Source organism: Coenobita brevimanus, chromosome 27, assembly GCF_032717465.1.
Source record: "Coenobita brevimanus isolate Jiangsu-jjx chromosome 27, ASM3271746v2, whole genome shotgun sequence".
Taxonomy (NCBI): Eukaryota; Metazoa; Arthropoda; class Malacostraca; order Decapoda; family Coenobitidae; genus Coenobita; species Coenobita brevimanus.
This window is the reverse complement of record NC_136980.1, coordinates 11,982,002-12,006,048: the sequence shown is the minus strand read 5'-3', so window position 1 is coordinate 12,006,048 and position 24,047 is coordinate 11,982,002. Positions and strand designations below refer to the sequence as shown.

General features: G+C 40.7%; 1 protein-coding gene across 1 annotated transcript in view; it reads right to left on the bottom strand.

The window, feature by feature from the left end:
- Window positions 1–24,047, bottom strand: part of LOC145394441 ((3R)-3-hydroxyacyl-CoA dehydrogenase-like) — a 57,081-nt gene that overhangs the window by 9,777 nt on the left and 23,257 nt on the right. The window contains exons 2-5 of the mRNA XM_080268303.1: window positions 13,456–13,572; window positions 7,125–7,312; window positions 6,798–6,982; window positions 6,500–6,627 (exon numbers count right to left, since the gene is read on the bottom strand). Of these exons, the coding sequence (XP_080124429.1) occupies window positions 6,500–6,627; window positions 6,798–6,982; window positions 7,125–7,312; window positions 13,456–13,572 (618 nt within the window). The remainder of the gene's footprint in view (window positions 1–6,499; window positions 6,628–6,797; window positions 6,983–7,124; window positions 7,313–13,455; window positions 13,573–24,047) is intronic.

Here is a 24,047-nt window from a genome sequence, read left to right as displayed (position 1 = left end):
AATATGTTTTAACTCAGCTACGGCAGCCAAACACATTGTTTTATGTTTGTACTGTCACCATCTTGTATATGGCTGCTGATCCTCAAGAGTCGGTTCTGACAGCGCCTGCGATTGGCTGATGGGAGACATGGTGTTAACTGCTGCCAAAGGTGCTTTACAAGACCAAAAGTTATGGACATGAAGTGTCGGAAAAAAATATCGGGTTTTGAGAAATTATGCTCGAGATCCAGCGTCTCAACATCACGGTAAGCAATGCACCAGAATTCAGATATGGCATTCTGAGCACCGCAAGTACGTGTTGTATGTATAACACCCAGGAAACCACTTAACACACTGGGTGATAACCATACAGCGAAATGGACGCGTGGTGGTCTAGTAGGTTAAGGCACGCCAGTGTGATGGGTCTCATAAAGAGTTCCATCTGAGGGATGGTTGGGGTACATTGCTTACATGAGGACCCTTGCCTTACATGACGGGAATGATCATTCTGGGCCCGAACCTCTTATGATCCTGTGAAACACAGAAGGATTGGATGATAAAATTATATTTTATAAGATTATGGCATTAGAGATTTTTACACCTGCAAGGGCAACACTACAGCAGATGTAATGCTTTTCCTTGCACGTATGTGCATGTGTGTGTGTGTGTGCCTCAGTCTGTGTGTTTGTCTGTGAAATGATACCACAGTAACTCTTCTTAGATCTGATTTTAAACAACTCTATGGAAGGGTTGAGGATCAGTCAAACGGTAGGCCAATTCATTTGTAGTCCAACAAGACAAAAATTAAGGTCACATGGCAAGGTTAACCTCAACAGATTTTGTTTTTAGAACAAACTTGGTGGAAGGGATGAGGGTAAGACCAGATTGAAGGAATAAGTTTTTTTAGAGGGATAATTCAAAGGTCAAAGTCTCACACGATTGTCAAGGTTCTACCCGTGTGTGTCTGTGTGAGAAAAAAAAATAACAACAAATTTCATCTGATTTAGAACATCCTTAGTACAACGGTTGAGGATCAGCCAGTAGGTTGATCTTGTTTTATAACAGTAAGATAAAGGTCCGTGTCTCATAGAAAGATGTACTTACGAGGTTATTGTCCAGTTTACACCAAACTTTCTACAATGGTTCAGGGAAAGGCAAGAATGAGGAATTTGATTTTGAGAACAATCATCCAAAGACAAAGGCCACAGAGAAACACCAAAGGTCAAGGGCAGATGGCAAGGTCAGCCTAAACTGTTTAAATCCAATTTAGAGCAAATTTGGCGGAAAGGTTGAAGGTAAGACAAGGACGAAAATATTAGGTTTTAAGAACTTTCAGTCAAAGGTCAAGGCCAGAGGGCAAGGTAAAATGTTCCACCCAATGACTCCGACAGTTTAGATTACAGTTTGGACCAAAGTTTGTGGATGAATTGAGATGTAAACCAAGGATGAAGAGATTTGATTTTGAGAAAAATAAAAATAAAAAGTCTGGGAAACAGATAAAAACAAATCAATTTTGATTCAGCTAGGACTAAACTTAGTGAAAGGGTAGAGTTAGGCATGAATGATGTGATTCGATGTTGAGATCAATCAGTCGAAGGTTCACGTCATTAGACCAAGGCAAATATTTCTCCCTTACACCATTTGTAAGACACAGGTATTGCATCCTCTCTTGGTGCTCATTCATGTTAACGCTGTCACCACAGAATATGGAAGGTCTAACTGTGTTTTGTTAACCTTCCCCCTGGCCTGCCGCAGTCTTTTCAGTAATTCAGGAGTAAGCCTTACCAGGACACAGACCTTGCTATTTTACTTGTTACTCCATTTGTCTTATTTTATACAGTCTCATAACATAATTGTCTGCATGAGGACTTACCGCATAAGATATCATTTTTTGTTGTTGTTTTGCACAACCCCAGTCTGCCTGACCAAGCAGACCCGTCAATCACGGGCAAGCAACTGTCCCATTGGGTTCGTCCCGCGGATTCTCTATCCCATTTATGCTGTGTCTGCGCCTTAGTGTGTTATATGCTGTGCAGTGCTCCATTATGTGTGCTATATTGGGTGGGTCAGTTCTAGAAGCGGATCGTTTTAGTCTTTAGTTCCACCCAACCTGAATCAAAGCTGGTAACTGTTGAGTATTAGGCGAAGTTCTGATCTAAATCTAGCTAGTTGTACTAGATCAATTCTATTTTAGGATGCCTCTATTTGTGGTGAATTTTGAGAGGACGGATTTTAATACAGTGCTGTTATTGAGGTGTATCGTCTTGCACGGGAAAGGAGTATGTAGGTTTCTTCATTGCTAGTGTTGGGATGTTTGAAGGTGGGATATTGTTGAGGAGGGTCTGGTAATGTTTGTGCGTGATAGTTTTATATGCCTAGTTGTTTTGTGTGTCCCTGTTATATAATGACAGGGGTACTGTGTGTTAGCGTAGGCTGCTGTGTAGAACTGTATGCTTCTCATATGAAGATATTCTCTAACAGCGAGGACTTCCATTTCAAAGAGTAAGTGAGCTGTGGGAGTGATTTTAGTGCAGCCATTAATGATGTGTGGGACTTTGTTATATTTGGCCTGCAAGGTGCTGTAGTGTGTGATTAATAGGATGGGGCCATGCCGGGGAGGCATAGGACATCACTGTCTAGTAAACAGATTGCTGAACAATGAGAGATGTCATATTGAGTGTAATATATGTACAACTTATAACACAGCATAGAAAATGAAAATAGTCATTGTTAATTATTCTCATAATAGCAGTTTCTTTTTTACAGATGCTGTGTTTTGACAGTGCTATGCATGGTAATCTATCTATCTATCTATCTATAGCCCGACGCCCTAATCCCGCAAAGGGTGGCCGCAGACAAAACGCCTCCAAGTCACTCTGTCACCCACCAATTGACTACCCTCCCCCCAACTCACTCCCCCCTCCCTCATAAACCTCTCAACTCCATCCCTCCACCTCATCCTCGGTCTACCCCTCCCTCTCCCTCCCTCCACCTCACCTACATACACCCTCTTAGTCAGTCTTTCATTCTCCATTCTCTCCACATGTCCAAACCACCTCAGTGTATTTCTCCTAATCTTTTCAACCACATCCACATCTACCCCACAACGTTCCTTCACTTCTTCATTCGTCAACCTGTCCCTCCACGTCACTCCACATGCTCCTCTCAAGTAACTCATTTCCACTGCTCTCACTCTTGACTTGTTCCCCTCTTGCAAGGTCCACGCCTCGCTTCCATACGTCAGGGTAGGGATCACAATACCATCATCCAGTGACTTTTTAACTTCCATACTCACCTCCCTATTTCTCATCACGGCTTTCAGTGTACCAACAACCTTTCTTCCCTGCGTACCCTTTCACGTACTTCAGCCCCCAAAGTTCCATCCTTACTCATCACACTACCCAAGTACTTGAATGCACTCACATTCTCCATATCCTCACCATCCAACCTCACTGCACACTCTGTGACTTCATTCCTCTCGAACACCATAACTTTACTTTTGTTTACATTAACTTTCAGCTTCCTCGTCCTACACACTGTCCCAAATTCATTCACCAAACCTTGCAACTCACATTCATCTTCACTCAACAATACTGTATCATCAGCAAACAGCAACACCGGAAGCTTCCAAATCTCACCCTCATTCATTAGGGCCAGCCCCACATCCACTGCCCTACCTTGCATCTCCTTTACAACCCCATCCATATATATATTAAACAGCCATGGAGACATCACACACCCCTGTTTCAGTCCCACATTGAGATTAAAGAACTCACTCAGCTCACCATCCACTCGCACCGTAGCCCTAACTCCTTCGTACATACTCTTCACAGCACTCAACAATTTCCCCTCCACTCCATATATTCTTAATACCTTCCACATACCTTGCCTATCTATTCTGTCATAAGCTTTCTCCAAGTCCATGAAGGCAGCATACACTTTCCTTCCCTTCTCTGGATACTTCTCCACTAAACATCTTAGAACAAATATCTGATCTACACACCCTTTTCCCTTCCTAAATCCCCCTTGTTCTTCTCCAACTAGCTCCTCTGTCATATGCCTAACCCTATCAATGACTATTCTACCATATATTTTACCAGTCACACTAAGAAGGCAAATACCCCTATGGTTACCACATACTTCTCTCTCCCCTTTTCCTTTGTACAGAGGAACAATTATACCTGATTTCCAGTCCTCTGGAACCCTTCCCTCTTCCCAAGCCAATCTACGCAACTTCCATATCCACTCCAAAACAATCTCACCCCCATACCTAAGCATTTCACCACACACTCCATCAATTCCTGGGGCCTTTCCCAGCTTAATCTTCTTCATCGCTTCCTCTACTTCCGACCTACTGATCTCTTCCTCCCTCCTCTCATCTCTTCTTCTCCCAGCCATTCCCCAACCACTTATACTCACACTGCTCTCACTCTCTACATTCAACAAATCCTCAAAGTGCTCCTTCCATCTCCTCAATTTCTCTCTCTTCTCCACCAACAATCTATTATTCCTATCTTTCACTCCCCTACTATTTCCCTTTTCACACTGCCTTACTTTCTTTACCTCCTTCCAAAACAATTTCTTACTCTCCCTCCATTTCACACTCAGATTCTTCCCAAACTCTTCATCCACTTTCTTCTTACTCTCCTTCACCAGTCTCTTAACCTCCCTTCTCCTGCTCACATATACCTCTCTCTTCTCTCTCTCATCTTCTCCCCTACCTCTACTCGCCAACCATTCACCATATGCCTTCTTCTTTTGCTCCACAGCTCGTTTCACCTCATCATTCCACCATGCTGTCCCTTGCACACCCTTGCATCTCCTCCTCACTCCACAAACCGCCTCACACGCTGCGCCTATCTCTTCCATGAATATCTTACATACGTCTTCCACCCCTTCCATCTGCTCTAGCTCATACCTTCCCAATCTTTCTTCCACTATGCTCTTATACTCTGTCATTTTCTCACTATCTTGCAGTTTCTCCACTCTTCTCACAGGAGCTGCTTCCTCCTGTCTTCCCCTTCGTCTCCTCAACCACTTTCTTTGCAGCTCTACCTTGGTCATCACTAAGTGATGGTCCGAGACTCCATTCCCCCACCCTCTCCACACTCTTGCATCCAATACTTGTCTTCTCATTCGCTCATCCACACACACGTAGTCTATCATTGCCTTTCTTTCAACAAGTTCACCATCCATCCTCCTTATTACTCTCCAGGTATACCGGTGGATCATCTTATGACGAAAGTAGGTGTTGGCTATTGCCAACCCCTTACCAGCACAGATGTCCATCAAAGCACTACCATTCCCATCTACTTCAGCTGGCACACCCCACTGGCCAACCACTCCGTCCACTCATACATTCCCAACTTTGCCATTCATGTCTCCAATCAACAGCACTCTCTCGCTCCTCTCAAACTTGTCCATACATGCTTCTACTCTCGCCCAAAACTCATCTTTCACTCTTGCCACTCGATCCTCTGTTGGAGCATACACACATACAATCGCCCATGCTTGTATACCTACTTTCATCCTCACCCATACAATCCTTGCACCCACTGTTCCATACTCTCTTATATTCTCCATCCACTTCTTGCTTATCATCAGACATACTCCCTCTTTTGCCCTCTCATTCTCACTGACTCCCGCACATATACCTACACCATATTCCCATTCTCTCACCCTTTCACCTAACCATTTAGTTTCAGTCAATCCACATATATCCACTTTTCCATCCTCAAGCACCTGAACAATCTCTCTCTCTTTCACTTCATCATTCACTCCTCTCACATTCCATGTTCCCACCCTCAGAATGTCCTTTGTCCGGTCCTTAGTCGTCAACGTATGGTCCGTCCGGGTCCGAGGCGCTTTATTTGCTTTTTTAGTTAGTTCTTTTTAATCACTGTTTTTATTAGTATACAATGCAAAAAAAAAAAAAAAAATGCAGAGGAAATTTCGGTCACACACACGAAACAATTACTGGATTCCTCACAACTGACTTGGTGCCATCAGACTCCTTCATCTTGGTAGAGAGAAAAAAAATAGAAGTACCAGATTTCTTGTATATCCTAGTTTACCTTAAATCTAATAAAACTGTTGGATTCACGTGAATTCTTTACAATACTTTCCTACCTTTTAATAGTCTGATTTAATACTCATAACAAAAGTAGAAGAAAAAAAATAGTTGCATAGGAACTTCTAGTCATTCGTCATCATTCTCTTCATATCATTTACTTATGATTAGATATAATATTTGATAATGCACTTCTATTCCCAAACTATCTGTGTCCATTTCTATAATGTGAAATTATTTAGTATGTGTAACAGCAGAACTATGGAGAAAAGAATCTGTGCTTATAGCCTGGTGAAACCTGAGGCAAAAATGACACCTCGCCCTGCCAACCACTCTTCCTCATGGTGTCAGATGTCTACACCTGGCTAATGAAGTATTATCACCTCACAAATCCAGCCACCATTCATCTCACTACATCCCCCTACCAACCAACTCACTGCCTCCACTAACCTTCAGGGCGACCACTTCTACCCAAAGTTATAAGGGGCATGACTTTCTTAATATTCTCCTCGCTTACGGCTGCTGTCATTGGTGTGTCAATCAATCCAGGCAGCACACAGTTTACACGTATGGCTTTGCTGCAATGGTAAGGAGTTTCAGCAACTTGCACTTCAGTGTGGATGAAGCATATTACAAAATATCGTTCTTTATATATGGGGAAAATAATTACCAGCATTAAAGCAAATACAGTACGGTACATGGAAGCCAAGATCAGGCCATTGTCTGGGTACATAAATGGTTTAGTTACCTCGCCAGTTCCGCAGCACACGTTTTGGTGAGTGAAATAACTCCTCCTTTGCTGGCAGTATAGCCACTCATTTCGGCAAAGCCAGTTTTCCCCAAAATGCTTGCAATATTCACTACTGCACCCTTGGAATCTCTCCCATTTTCCAGCAGTGACCTTGCAAAAGCCTGGGTTACCAAGAAAACTCCCTGCAGAGTACAAGAAGATAATAATATCAGATTCCTTGTTGCCTGAGTATCAATACTAATTTCATTATAGTTTGACCATAGTCTACTACTTTTTGTCATGTACTATTATTCAGTGAAATGATCATCAAAACTTGGAACTGACCGTCAGGTTGACAGCAATAATTTTCTGCCAGGAGTCATCATCTAAGATGGAAGCGAAGGTGGACACGCCGGCACAGTTGACGAGCAGTGAGGGCGGGGCGCCACATTGGTCCTGGGCTGACTTCATGGTGTCCTCCACACTCCTTCTGTCACTCACGTCCATGGCCACAGCCACGTGCTGCTGCCCCCCTGCCAGAGACAGGGAAATAATACATATGTTCTTTATTAGGATATATTACAAATTTTTTTGTAAATAATTACTCCAAAAATCCGCCAACCAGAAAATTCTCATGTGCAAATAGCAGTAAAAAGAAATGTTTTGCGCAGCGTCAAGCCAGAAAATATGTTTGTGTTGTCAGGTACTTAATGATATTTAAATCCAATTAGGAAGTTAAATGGATGTCACCCGAACAGACCTAAATGCAAAACAAGAAAGTTTTACCTCAGGACTGCGGGAATGGGGCACAATAAGAAATTCATTATATTGCATACTGTCAAATACATCAGAGAGAACGGCACTCTTCACCTTCAGGCAGTAAGTAACTGTGCCATCCTGTCTTTCAAGTGGAAGTGTGGACACGCCAACACCAAAGAAAGCAGAAATGAGCGTGTTCCACCACTTCTGAGATGCTGTTTTCATATTTTGAAAGAGCTACAGATTAAGCAGCCTAAGCCACAGCCCTAGGGGAATTATGAGAGAGAGAGAGAGAGAAAGAACTATCCACTTGTTCTGAGCACTCCTGAGATAGGAACAGCGTTCGTGGGTTTTACATACTCACTGAAAAAAAAAAAAAAAATCGTCGAGACAGCAAAGTAAACACTGTCAGCCTGTTCATTGCCCCAAGCAACGCGTGCAATATATAATTTGTAGAAGGAGAATGAAACAAAAGCATTTCAAAATACCACTGTGTTTGTCCATTAGTACTTGGTCGTCCCATCCATAGCCTTCAGTACAACTATTCAGCGGTTTGGCCTGCTACCAGAGATCATACTGGTGTATCTGTCTATCTAGCCTATCTATCTTTATATCTATCGTGTGTGTGTGTGTGTGTGTGTGTGTGTGTGTGTGCAAAATATACAGTGATGGATTTTTACTCATCTAACGGCCGTTTGTGATCTTCAAAAATTTTTCTTTCATTTTCATATTAATTGAATCACTCACGGACGAAGATAATTACCTCGCTCTTCTTCCATTTGTCGCCTAGTATATCCAAACTACGATAAGGACGGGAGGAGATAAAAGCTGAGAAAAATAAACCGTCCACCATAATATATATATATATAACCAATGATCTTATTCCCAAGAAGGGACGATTAATGCAGGGTGGTCGCAGGGGAAGGTTGCACATTCCAGGGTAATACAGCAACTTTTTCTTATATATATATATATATATATATATATATATATATATATATATATATATATATATATATATATATATATATATATATATATATATATTATTGTTTATTGCTTCCCCAATGCTTCCTCAGAACTCAGCGTATTGGACTCCATATCCACACAGTTGACATACCTTAATCTCACTCCTGCCACTGAAATTATCGTTTGGGGTGATTTTAACGTTCATAATGTAGAATGGTTTTTGCATTCTGCCAGCACTGACGATAATGGTCTAGAATGCGAGCTGTTTGCAGAATCGTTTACTTTCATACAATTGGTACAACAACCTGCGAAAATACCAGATAATCCTGCCGATGGCGTCTGTCTCTTGGACCTATTCCCGACATATAGCCCCGATAAGTACAGGACAGAAGTACTGTCACTGGTTAGATCCTTCAATCTTAGTCTCATCGAAGCCTCACTAGGCAGTTGGCCCAAACCTTCCCGTTCTGAACCAGTCAGCGTGGCCAGAGGGCACTTTGATAGGGAAGACTGAGGTGGATTTAGAAATGATCTTCCTGATATTCCATAGCAGTCTTTCTTTTCCACTGATATCAATTCTACCCAGTCCCTATTCATGACTAAATCATGCTGGTATGGAATTGTTCGTGGATCGGATTCCCCAAAATGGTTTGACAGCAATTGTGCCAGAACATCAATCATAAAGTCCTTAGCATAAATCTTTTACTTAATATAAAATAAGTCTGAATCCCTCAATTTAAAATTGCTAGAAACCATGAGAAATAATAAATCTCGCTAAATCAAACTTTCTTTACAACCAAGCATCAGAACTATTAAATAATCATAATGACAACAGAATATTCTGGTCAACTCTTAGTTCTTTCAATAATAAGTTTAACAAGCCATCACCCATTCCCCCACTAAAATCATCAAATTGAAACATAACTGACCCACGTTGAAAAGAGAACATGCTTGCTACTACGTTTATCAGAAATACTACCTTAGAGTAAGTCAGTCACAACGTCCCTGTACTAGAACTGACTCTTCTGATAGTGCTCCACTTAAGATACTGACTAGATACTGTTCGTAAAATCCATCTCAAACAATTTACTATTTAACAAAGCTCCAGGTCCAGATGGAACTCTTCCAATCATTTTGAAAAATTATTCCCCTGAACTTGCTCCTGTCCTAGCTAAATTATTCAGACTATGCAGAAGTACTTTTTCATTCTCTACTTCGTGGAAAGAAGCCAATGCCCAGCCATTTCCGAAGAAAGGATGTTCCTCTGACTCCTCTGATTACAAGTCAATAGCTATCACATCTTCTCTTTGTAATGTATTTGAGATTGTATTAAGCGTATAGTTAAACATCTTGAATCTAACAATTCAATTAGCGGCAGACAGTGCGTTTTTTTTTTGCTACGAATGATCCACAGTTGATCTTCTCAATATGCTGACTCATACCATCCATCAGTCTATTGACCAACATGGAGAAAACCACGCAGAAGCCCTTGATATTCTTAAAGCTTTTGACAGAATGTGGCACCAATCCCTACTGTCCAAACTCCCCTGCTAAGGCCTATCATCTTTTGTTCCACTGAATTCCCCATATCTCAGCGACAGAAAGGTGAGAGTAAAATTAGATGATGTATATTCCAATTTCTATTCGATTAACGCTGGCGTGTCACAAGGATCAGTCCTGGTTCCAACCCTGTTCCTAATTCATGTTAATGATCTCTTATCTATCACCATAATCCCATTCACTCATATGCACATGACTCAACACTACACAGTTCCTTCACACTTTAACACCCATTCACAGTGTTTAATATCTCTAACTCACAACTCAGTACAACAATCTCCATAAATCAACACTTATCTAAGATCACTGAGTAGGGAGAAAACAATACGATCTCATTTAATGCTAGGAAAACCAAAAATATAGTATACTAAGAAACACAGTCACCTAATAAAATCTGCTTCAAAGAAACTTGAATTATTGTACAGAACCCATTCATCACTGATGAGCGGTCAGCCATAATTTACACAAGTCATATGCACTCTCAGTTGGAATAATGCTCATCCTTGTGGTGTGGACGCGGAGAGGTTGCCCTAAAACAACTGGACAAAATTCAGAACAAAACTATAGGAATTACTAATAACCCTGCAATTACAATTGAACTACCTTCCCCGCAAGTAAGAAGGAATGCTGCCTCACTTGCATTATCTTACAGATACTTTTAAGGCAAATGCCCAGACGAAGTTGCATCAGTTGTGCCACATCTCCACGCATTCCCCTGTGCTACACGGGCATCTGGTAGCACTCATGACTGGACTGTCACACTGTGCCATATTGCAGAATTTCTGCCGATCAGAATTCTATTTTTTCCCCAAACTGCATCTCTTTGGAACTCGCTTCCCCAGAATAGTTTCCCCCCAAACTTCAACCTACAGCAGTTCAAGTCCAACTGTTACAGATTTTTAATTAAGGTCACCTATAACTTGGTGAATGAACTATTTTTTTTTATTTCTATTTCCTTCTTTAGTTCATCTTCAGTTTAAAAAAAAAATCTTCCAGATTTCATCTCCGTCCCCCACCCCATTTGTCATACTAGGATCTTCCTGGGCTCCAGATGGAAGAAAAGATTGGTATGTTAACCTCGTCTGTCAATGTCTCAAAAACTGTGCAAATGCAAGAGAAGTTGTTAGCTGACAAACTATCGTTAAACAAGAACACCACCAATGCTCACTTTGCGTATGTTGGGAAAAAAAGGAAAATGCTATCTGGTGCCATGCACAATAATTCCATAGTTGTACTAGAAGCCATGGGTGGGAATACTAGGTATAAATATACAATATAAATCAATATGCAATGCAATTTGTTTTATTCTCCATCTGTGAATACTGCATGTATTGTTTGGTGCAATGAACAGGCCGGTGATGTTTAGTGATTTTTTTTTTTTTTAGACGATTATATTATTACTATTGTAAATGTAGAGATGTGCCACAATTCAAAGATTTCAATTTCAGGTGCTTTGTAAAATCTGTGAAACAGTTGTTGATTTGTGACAAATGACTGGCTGTCTAATGAACCCATAGACTTAAATACTACTGCACCTAACACTGTAGGCCTACTGTTGGTTATAAGACTGTAAATATTTTGTAAATTATTTCATACGATTATGAAGGATTAATTGATAGTGTTATATTTCTCATTCTGTGGTGTTGGAGTGCATTAATTTTAAGAACTTGGTGATTGGCAACCCGCATCATGAAATAATATGAAGCAGTTCTAAACATGGGATGTGGGGCTAACACTATATAGTATAGTATGTAACAGCGTTATTTTATTTATCAAACTTATGCCAATAAAAACAATAACATAACTACATGTAAGAATGTGATTATTTAATGAACTTTCTTTTAAATTAGTAATTTGCATCTCTAGCCACAAGTTAGGGAAAGAGATATTGCTAGAGAAACGAAACTCTTTTTGCTCTAATTTGGCCTAAAATTGTCGCTGTCCCTCTTGAATGCAGATCTGTAACAATACTATAGATTAACAGTAGAAACTGCTGCTAGCCACGTGGAATTGCTGTGGAAAGGAGATGGAGACGCAGGACTGTCTTTTTCTGCCACTGAGCCACAAAAAATAACTTGCAAAAGGTCGAAAATCTGGACCAAGCTAAGGTGAAGCAACTATGGAGGATATTTAAAGATCGCTCATAAAAGTAACAGACTACTTTTACTGGTGCTGAATAACTGCCATCTTATGCAGGCAGTAAGGTAAGGAAACCAATATTTATTATCATGTTATTGTCAGAGAGCCCTTAAAGAACGTGAAGTGGCGTTGTAAGGACCTTGTATTTATTAAAGTTTGTTAGGTTAGCATAATTCAGACAGGATTTGATGGAGAGAGAGAGAGAGAGAGAGAGAGAGTCACAGGCAGGGAGGAGCAGGGAAGTAGAGAGACATCAGGAGGGTGCACTGACGTCCAAACAACGTGGCCTGATGCGTGAGAATCTCAAACATGGTACCTTCATCTACGTGTTATAAACCAATTTCCAAATACTTCATGAGGTAAATTTACGTATTGTCCAACAGGGGACGGAGTAGAGAATATAAATTTACATCTTATCCAACTTTCAACAAAATAAGGGGAGTGTAAACTTACATCTTGACCAACCTTAGACAAAATAAGGGGAAAGTAAATTTTCATCCTCACCAACAGGCGACAGACAGGGGAGACCGTAAATTTACATCTAGACAAACAGGTGACAAACTGGGGAGGATGTAAGTTTATGTGTCAACCAGAAATAGGCTAAACAACTTTAAACCAATCGCCTAATGAGACACCCTGTAAAGGACGACCTCAACTATATGTTCTCCAGGCATAGTTCACCCTACTCAGGAATGAAAGTTCTTCCCCCAGCACATCGCTGTCACATGCAGCTCCCTGTTCAGGCATTTTCCTGTGTACTCATCTGTAATCAATAACGATTGCATTCTTCTAAAGCACCAGAATCCCTTGCACCTTCCCTCACCAAAAATACCACATTGTTGTATACCTGCAGGTTCTGGACTAAGAACTCCTCCAGGGAAGACCTCCTCACCATATTACATTTAACCCATTACTGGTTGGAAACTCAGTACAATTTCACCCCCCTTGTTTCGTCAAATCATAAATTTTTTTCGGCAATGTCACTTCCATAAACCCAAAAACTAATGATAATAAACAAAGCAAACACGAGATTCGAGCAAAAGTGTTCATATTGTTTTCAAATCCATGCCACTAAGAGAATGACCGGACACATGTTGCCATTTTGATGGAGAGAGAGAGAGAGAGAGAGAGAGAGAATGTTGAACATTTTCTCCTTGGTAGGCTATTACACTGAACACAATGGTGCATCACACAAACATAAAGTTACCTCTGGCTACTCTGTGATGCAATGGATATGAGAGTGACTCACCAGGCAAGAGAGTGAGGGTGTGTTTGGCCGCCTGAAGGTTGATATCTGTGACCACCAATCGGGCGCCCTCCCTGGCCAGCACTTGACAGCATGCACGCCCAATGCCGCTCCCGCCGCCTGAAGTGACAGGCAGTAATAAGTTCAAGTAAACTTTAGTCTTTAAATATAAACCCTTAACTATAGTGAGTGCTTTGCTATCTCACTGAACATTTTTCTCTCTCAGTACCCAGTGCTTTCTTCACTAACTCTTTATAATATTCTCAGTCAGAGCTCAGTGCCCTCCCTTGTTTCACTGTACTGCCAGTCAGTACTCAGTGCTCCTTCTTCAGTATTATAGTTTTTCTTTCGATACTATGTACTGTACAGTGGTGGAGAGTAATATCACTGTTTTTATTGAACAATTATCAAATTCTCAAACAATTCTCTCAAAAGAATATTGGGTTCCAACGATGGCATCACTGTTCTTTGAAAGTCATTGCTCACAGTCACAGAATTAATCATAAAGAAGTAAATCGTTTTTTCTTCAGCAATTGTACAAGCATCCACATATCACTGTTGTGTATACAAGCTTATGACACCACCTGATACAGCAGGACCAGACACTAAAGAATCACAGTTCGGTCTATTCAGTGTGAGTATTCATTATTTTTCTTGATGCCCTAATACAAATTTGTTTAAAATGGGAGAGACCTTTTGTATCAAGGAATTCATCAGTGCTGTATCAAACCTTTCCAGTTCGTGTAAGCTGAATGATGTCGCCTGGAGGTAGCAAATATAAACTTATCAATAATTCATCGGACTGAAGGGATTAGTGATAAGAAACCGGTGAGCACTCCTGCAATCTGATGACAACAAGGAGACTAACAGTATGACAATGTGGTCTTGAGAAATCTTACTAACCAGCATAATTTTACATTAACCTACTACACACTGCTTGGTTACCATGGATTTGGGCTGACGTACAGTCTACAATGGCGTGCCGTCTCGCCAAACTGTTTATGTACCCTGAGATTTAACATCATATTCTAACATGGCATGTTTCGTAGCACATATTCCATAGCGATTTATTTTGAGTGATGGCCATTGACTTTCTCTTGTGTGTTAATTATAACGTTTTAATATCGACATATATCAGTAACAAGCAAGAGGATACCGAGATGCGATGGGAAGAATGAATTACGAAGGAAGACGTTTTGTGAATTCTCCCCAGCCACATTGCCTATGACCTTCATATACCAGTCATGTAGGTGGTGACGGAGTGTTATCACCACACAATAAGTGTCACCTTGGAGTAGATGGCTTGCCGCCGTCATCACTGTGACGGCCTGCCTGTTGTATCTCAAGTATTTGTTCAGCGCCCAGTATCCATCACTGCATTACATTGGTCTCATCAAAATTTTCATAAGAAAATCTAACCAGTAATAAAAATGGTTACCAGATAGTAAAGAAATATATACTATCCATAGGTGGCATACAGTAGCTAGTCAGTTATGGCGGAAAAGCCTGGGGTGTTCAGTAATAGTTATGTTGTTCAGAAAACATTTAAGTTTACCCGCGATAAGTGAGTTGATAAGGTATGTCCTCCATTAGCTCTGCTGACTTCATCGGGTGTATGAACACCAACCAGCTGCTGCTTTTGCATGAGGAGTATTGGAAACTACTGTAAATACAAGATACACTCAAGGAATGTAACACCACTGCCTCAAGATAAGTAACCTCTCAAATAACGCGAGGGTTAGGTTCCTGGAGAGGTCGCGTTAGTTAAAAACGCGTTTTTTAAACATAATTTTCCCATAAGAAACAATGGTAATATTGGGGGTTACGTTCCTGGACTCTGGAAAAGTCTACCCATTTGGGGAGTTATGCTACTCTAAACTTAAAAGCAACAGTATTAATTTGAAGGAAAATCCACGTAAAAAACAAAAACAGCATATCTGGGGAGAAATAACAACATTTGAGCCCTAGTTGGGCCGAAGTGTTGTTTACTTCTCCCCAAATACACACTGTTTTCGTTTTTTACGTGGATTCTCTTTCAATTCTGCTTCATTTACGGCATTGTGAAAGTTCTTCAACATTATTAATGCATTAGTAGGGCATAAAAACACTAAAGTATAAGCAACATTTTCATTACAGTAAGTAGGTCACAAACAATAACAACACACAGCCTCACTTCATCTATGCATCACTCGTCGTCTGCTGTTGTCCCTCCTTACCCCGCTACCCCACCTCCCGCCGCTCCCCACCCTAAATTTGTTGTCCTTCCTCGCTCTGCTGTCTTACCTCTTCCTCTTCCTCTGACTCCCGTGATACTGGTGATGAAGATAACTCCCTTAAGTTTTCTGTCTTCTTCATAAAAACCTGCTCTATCTTGGTCTGAGTGGTTTCCTTCTATCTGTTGTGCAGCATCAAGTTGTAACAGTTTAGATCTGTCATCACTTTCCTGGCCAAATTTTGTCCGAAAATGAGCCAAATTGCTCGGAATGGGGCCAATCTTCATTTTCGAATATTATAGTCCGAATAAAACCAGTTTAAGCAACAGACAAATAAAAAATTGTATTTATGCATAAACTGCCACACACGGTCTATAGCCCGGGACTGTCCAAGGCGCGCGCGGCTAATTTGAAACCATCACGTGCATGTAAAGTCGCGTTATATCGAGAAACTCTTGTTAGTTAAACATATCTCCTAAAATATTTGCTCGTGTTAAAACGAAAACGCTTTTTTAAACTCGTGTTAGTTGAGAGATAACTGTACTCCATATGGAAAGTGTGTGTGTGTGTGTGTGTGTGTGTGTGTGTGTGTGTGTGTGTGTGTGTGTGTGTGTGTGTGTGTGTGTGTGTGTGTGTGTGTGTGTGTATGTGTGTGTGTGTGTCCCATCAGTCTACAAATCACAAATGTCTCTGCGAGGGCGAAAGTGGCGTGGGCTACGAATTAGGAGTTTTTATTAGTCGGCCATCTTGCCTCCTTTAGCGCTTGTGAGAAACTCTAAGTCCTCGTGACAGCTGCCCACTATTCCTAACTGGGCTCCGAGATGTGAGAAGTCATAGCGCTTACATGTATTCATAATGAGCTCTTAGGATTTCAGTGTTTTGAGGCACTCTCTCCGGATTTACAAGTCATCCTAAGGATTTAAGAGCTTTAATAAATACCTGCCCAGACTTCTTAATAACACTGTTCCACAGTGAAATTGTTTCTGAGGTGAAAGCATTCAATTCCAAGTATTACTGGTCTGCTGATTACGAAAATGATAATTAAAATGCTCAGTTAGTTGCAGTTTTTGATATGGTATGTTGCTACATAGTAAGGTTGGTACTCCAACAAGAATACACCAACGTCAGTTTCCATACAATTCATACATATTTCTTTTTCTATATCAACGAGTTTGGGCTTATATTGGCTCTATTAATTATTTACACCTATAATGACTCTATATGCAATCACTACGCTTACTTTTTCATATTAGATATTAATTTCGTTTTTGACTTCAGAAGACTCATCTATGTACGATTAAACTGGCCTAGATATGTGGAACTGCTTCAATTCTCTAGATAACTTTTGCTACATATGTAGCAATGTCACACTGAAATCACAGAAGCAGACAATCACGCCTATGATCAAGAAGGTGAACATGCAGTATTTCGGCTGTGCAGTAAGAAACCAGTACAAGAACTGGACACCGCATGTTTGTTGCAATGCATGTGCTTCAAACCTCCAACAATGGCTAAACAAAAAAGGAAGTCGATGCCTTTCGGTATTGCAGTAGTTTGGAGAAAGCCAACTGACCACTCATGCAATTGTTACTTTTGTTTCGTGTCTCGAGTGCGTCAGTGTTCAGATGTGAGAAAAAAAAGACTAAACAGTTTGACTACCAGAATATTCCGTCTGCAATAGGCCCAGCTTCCCATGAAGATCAATTTCCTGCTCCACAGCCACCGGATACCTATACACAGTTTGAATCTGAAGATGAGCAAGATCAACGTGATAATTGAGCCTTCTACATTTGGGGATTCCACTTATGCTTCTGACTGTACAACTGAACCCCACATGATCACATAGTGTAAACTGAATGATCTGGTTCGAGATCTACAGCTTCCTATAAGCAAAGTAGAGCTTCTTGGATCATGACTACAAGGCTGAAACCTGATTATTACACTCTTTTGTCCATATTTACAAATCGACACAAAGAATTTACTCCATTCTACACAAAAGTTGGGACTTTTGTTTCATGTAACGACGTAAATGGGCTGACAGAAACTATGATCACAAAGCCGAAGACTGAAGATTTTTTTTATTGATTCTTTAAAATACAGCTTGAAAGCCGCTCCACTGCACAATGGAAATAAGTTACTGTTAAATCCAGTAGGACATGCAGTCAGCATGAATGAAACATATGAAAAATTTAAACTGTTGCATTTTATTAATATGGACAGCATAATTAACTGCAGTACTGTGCTTTGAAGGTTGTCTCAGTTTTACTTGTATTGCAACCTGGCAACACTAAATACTGCTGCTTCCTCTGTGAATGGGATAGTTGGGCCAGGGGGTTTCACTGGAACAAGAAGGATTGCCCACCCTGCAATACTTTGAATTCTGGAAAGAAAAACGTGCTGAATCTTCCTCAAGTGGATCCTAATAAGATACTTCTACCGTCTTTGCTTATCAAGCTGGGATTAACGAAGATTTTCGCCAAAGCCTTGGATAAAACTAGTGCTGATCGCTGGCATCTAAAAACGAAATTCACAACACTCAGAGAGGCAAAAATAAATGAAGGAGTATTTGTATGACCATAAATAAGGGGACTTCTAAGAGATGAAAGATTTGATGAAATATTGAGTGATGTGCAAAAACAAGCATGGGGAGACTTCCGATTGGTTCTTGAAGGCTTCTTGGGAAACAAAGAGAGATGAAAACTATCAGCATCTCATCGAAAACACGTTGCAGGCATACAGGTAATTGGATTGCAGCAGCTCCTTAAAAATACACTCACATTCGCACCTCAACTTTTCCCCAGAAAATTGTGTTCCAGTAAGTGACGAGCACGGGGAAAGATTCCACCAGAACATGTCTAGAATTATATATATATATATATGTGTGTGTGTGTGTGTGTGTGTGTGTGTGTGTGTGTGTGTGTGTGTGTGTGTGTGTGTTATGATGGAAAGTGGAATCCACCACTTCTAGCAGATCTTTGTTGCACCACAAGCAGAGATACACCTGACGCCATAACCAAGAGGCAGGCTAAAAAGTGCTTTTTGGAAGCATGATAAACGTGTTTGAGTGTTACTATTATTTTTTCCTATTGTTATTTAACTAATTTTGGGTTTGGGATTAAAACATTGAAATTTTTCAGCTATTTTCAATACCATATTATTTCCTTCATATATATATACATACATGAGTCACATGTAATATACGAACATTATTTACATGAAGACGTTAATCAATTATTAGTTTTCTTTGGTATATTATTGTTTAGCTTTCAGTGTTACTCTCAAGATATATAATTCTGTTGAACAATTTCTCATACTCTATAGAACAGTGCATGTAACTGAAGACACTAATTGGTAAGCTACTTTCTCACCTGATTATTTACTTCTTGTGTTGGTATTTTCATCATACAATTATCTGACAGTTTGTACAATAAATAATGTCAGCTACAAGGAAACAGAAGACTAGGGCCTATCAGCACATTGTTTGAATATCCATCACATTCAATCACCCGAAGCAATATTAAATCGTCTGGCGGTAGCTATACTAAATATCAAACGGACTTTATCATTAGCACCTTCAGTCCGAGTAAGGAATTTGTTATATTATGGGTGTCTCATTATTGTACTGAGTTGACGAAAGAGTTTTCGATTCGGAGGGTCTGCTATATCATTCATTAACTCCTTCAGTGTTAAGGCGCTTTCCCAGGTGGAATGCAATCGTGTGGCAGCAGCAAGAATAGACTCAAATAACTTGTCATGCAGTGGCTGGTAAGAGTCTATCTATCTATCTATAGCCCGACGCCCTAATCCCGCAAAGGGTGGCCGCAGACAAAACGCCTCCAAGTCGCTCTGTCACCCACCATTTGACTTCCTTCCCCCCAACTCACTCCCCCCTCCCTCATATACCTCTCAACTCCATCCCTCCACCCCATCCTCGGTCTACCCCTCCCTCTCCCTCCCTCCACCTCATCTACATACACCCTCTTAGTCAGTCTTTCATTCTCCATTCTCTCCACATGTCCAAACCACCTCAGTGTATTTCTTCTAATCTTCTCAACCACATCCACATCCACCCCACAACGTTCCTTCACTTCTTCATTCGTCAACCTGGTAAGAGACTTGTATATTATCTGTACGCCGACTGACCTTGGCCCGTATTCTCGTCGCCTAAGGATGATTCCTAACACCACCTCCTTTCACGATTTATTTCTGAATATGGATGATTAATATCTATTTGTGCGTTATTGATGGGTAGTATGGCGATATTGGAAGGATTTATATAAGATAGAAGAGGACAGTGAGGTGTAATAAACAAAATAAATCGCTTTGGAGAAAATGTTAAGGAGCTTCCTCAACCGACGAGAATACGAGCCCTTGAGCCGTCTGCCCTAGGGTAAGCCACTCAGGCAACCGGCGATAATAAGCCTTCATGGTGACTTGCAAGTACGGCAATGAGAAGTGCTTGTATTATCATCAGCTGCTGAGATCTCCAATGGTGTTGCCAATTATGCGTTTTTATTCTAGATCCAGATATTAACGAAATCTAGCTATAGGACATTTCTACAAAATGTCAGCGATATTCCAGTGATTATAGGCACTTTATCAATTTCCTGGATTTATTTATTATTTACAGTCATTCTTGTTCAGTGTTTCTCAAATTTTTTCACTTTATTCCCCACTTGTGGGGATCGTAACATCCTCGTGGCCCCAATTCAGTTTTCTCGCAAGCCCCCTAACGAAAAAAAACAGAAAAAAAAAACTTATTGTGTTCTCCATTATTTTAAATCTTACAGCGATCAATCGGAATGCATATTTTGTTACATACCAATGGGATGGATGGCACTGCTTTCAGTCAGTCGACTGGTTCGTGGTTCAGTCACTGGCATCGCACATCTAATATCTGGGTCCACCTCCAGCAACTTTCGGCTTTTACTTTTTATGTGTAGAAGGGTGGAGAAAGCAGAATCACGTAAATATGTTATGGAAAATGGCAAGGACTCAAGTGTGATTTCACATACACACTGACTTACTACTTACGCTAGTCCGCTATAGCCACCCTAAAATCCTGCCATGGCCTCCTTGGAATCTAGCTGTTTGTGAATGCATGTTTAGCGGTAGTTGTAGATCTGGATCTGGCAACAACACTCACTGCCTCATCTTCCTTACCAGTTTATTTTACGTGTTACACTAACATACTTTTTACTCATTTTTCAGTTTATTTGTATTTCTAAAAGAATTTCTTAGTCGAGGTCTTTCGCACTATAAGTCTGAAATAAAGCCTTCATTCATGTCAATAGGCCTGTCCTAAATGCATTAAACTATCTAGAGTTGGCGAGAATAAATTTATTGATAAGCCATAATAGTGAAGGATTAATATTAAAATATAAAATATTGACACTGCTTACAAAAATAAGTATGTAAATGAAAAAATCAGTCATTAACCCTTTATATCCGCTGGCCTTTTTGCACACTATTCTTGCTGCTGACGGACGATTTTATTCACTTAAGGGAAGACTTTTCATACTGAAGAACTTACCATAAATTTTGCACCACTTGCAGCACAAGGTATTTGTTAAATTCTCTTACCCAAATATGATGCTGGTTTACCCGAGGCATCCCATCGATGTATGGGTGCATCAAAACGTTCTGTCACAGCTAGTCCCATTGATGTACTGATACATTGTGCAATTGCACGGTTCATAATTTGCACAATTTTCAATTTTCGCGCATGATTTTCGGTACATATATGCGGGACACCTTCCTCTATTCCTCTACAAGATGCCAAGCAGGGACAATGCCTTACACCGCATAACCTCTCCCCCCCCCCCTGCACGCCATTGTCTCGGCAATTCACCTGTTACCAGTGACCTGGCCAACAAAGACATTCAGGGCCAGAGTGATTCCCCAATCGATGACATTGTGGAGGACAAAGTTTATATAGCATTGAAGGAAGAAACAGTCAGAAATGATGATCAGGTAATGTCGCCAAAAAAGGTCAGGTATGTTGATGAGTTAGTGAGTGAAACAATGCTTATAATGCCTATATTACTGTTTGAAAACCAATATACTCTCATACTACATATAAATTCGTACCAAATAAATAAATAAATACCGTTTATGAGTGGTGTGGGATAGTTACCCTCTCATAGAACTCGATTTCTTTGAAGCCAGCCTGATAGAAAACCTATTAAGGTAAGGAGGTACTGCTACCTGTCTCGAGTATTTCAAACCTCAGGTGAGTGATTTCTCTATGAATTTTCGATGTTTCTCACTAAAAGCGGAAGTTTTAGCCAAAATTTTTTTTTTCCAAAATAGCTCGGGATTGGGGGATGTCGGAGGTGCAAAATAGCTCGGGACGTGACGGGTTAACCCCTAAACCGCGGGGTTGTTTTGGCTTGACTTGCATGTCCCGTGGGCATATTTGCGCTCTGACAGACTCTTTAAAAATATTTGCCAAAAATCAGTTATTAGTCCTAGGATATTAAAATTACATATGCATATGGCACATACCTTCAGCTTTCTCCTGGGATGTTTGTTGAGCCTTCGTCGAGTACCGTAGGACTTGTGGAGACCTCTGAATTTGGGTGACGAAGTCTCCACTTCACACTTCCCAACAACCCATAATATGATTACCACAGCCTGATATCACTAGAAACACTATTCTATGATTTTCAAATAGTTTGGAATCCATACTCAAAAAAAAAAAAAAAACACTGTGAAAGCAATGAAAATTACAAATGTGTATGACCTTCCCACCTGCGCTAGTTCGCCGCTGGTGTTCTGTCATTTATTATTCATAAAAACACTCACACTTTATATTCCTATTACCATATAACACTTATATAAATCTTCAGTCTTTATCAATAAGTTTCCTTCAGTAACAGTAGTTTTTTGTCACTGCAGGGATTCAATTTCTCTTTCAGTAAAATACATATAGAGACAGTGTTTCACTATCACTGTCATAACTTCAAGTATTTGTACTCATATTCCTATATTACTAATTATTTACATTTCTATTTACATTTTCTATTGTATTTTCAATATTTACACTTCTATTTTACTTACACTATGTAATGCACTGTCACTTGAAGTAACTTATAAAAACTATATTACACTGTTCCATCATATTTACATTGATTGCTTTCACTTGCTATTTACACATTATTTACACATTATTTTCATATTCCACTTGCACTTTTAGAACTGCTTCAGGCTGTGGTAATCAAAGAAGCAGGTAATGCAGAAGGCAACCTGGCACTTAGGGCACTGCCAAGAGGTGCGTTTGTGCTCAGGTGTGCGTCGGGTGGTATGTGCACACAACTGGCACCTGCGGAGTGCAGCCTTCCTCTTGGTTGTTGCAGTCATTTGCACCAGTCTGTGCCGATCCATGTATGCCCTCTGCTCAAGACTGTCGGGAAGTCTTACTGCATGCCGCCTTGGACCTGCTGCTGTCACCCTACCATATCTTTCAAGCAGCTGCTGAACACAAGTCCTAGCAAACAACCTCAGGGAGAAGGACTTGGGTGGCTTTACCTTGATCTTGTACAGGATGAAGGCGTTCAGCATCGTCATGTCTATGAGATGCAGAAAAACTTTCCTGTACCACCTAGTGTTCTTCCTGAGGCAGTCAATCTCTCCAATCATCATGTCGGACTTGTCCCCCAGCTGCAAGTTGATATTATAGTCTATGACAGCATCAGGTTTCCTCACAGGTTCGCCTGTCCTGCGGTCGACCTTCCCACTGTCTTTCATTTCACCCTTGTGTACGGTGGTGAGCATGTGCACGACCCTCTTGTCATGCAACCGTATTGCCAGCATCTTCTCAGACTTGCGTAGGTGCACGTCTCCTCACTGCGAGTTTCCTGCATCTGGGAATTTGGGGAAGTGGGCACGATTGCTCTTCACAGTGCCACAGGAGCCGATGCCATGCTCTGAAAGGTATTTAGCAAGTTTCGGTGCTGTATAATAATTGTCAGTAGACAGCACATGATTCCCACCAAAATACCTTTCAAGCAGCACTTTCACTACATAGCCTGAGAAGCCAAGGGGGTGTGTTTTGTCCAGATCGACAGTGCTGCCTGAATAGATGATGAAGTCAAGGATGTACCCCGTCTTACAGTCGCACAGTACAAAGAACTTGGTTCCAAAGCAATGGCGTTTGCTTGGAATGTACTGTACAAACCTAAGACGTCCTCTGAACAAAACCAAGGATTCGTCTATGACAACCTTCTGAAAGAGGTGGAAGAATGACATAAACTTATCCTTCGTTCTGCTCAGAATCTCCCGGATCTTCCAGAGTGGGTCGGTTTGGGAAGGTACATCGTTGTTGGCAAAGTGCAGGTTTCCCCTGATGTTCCGGAAGCGATCTCTGGCCATGTACTTATT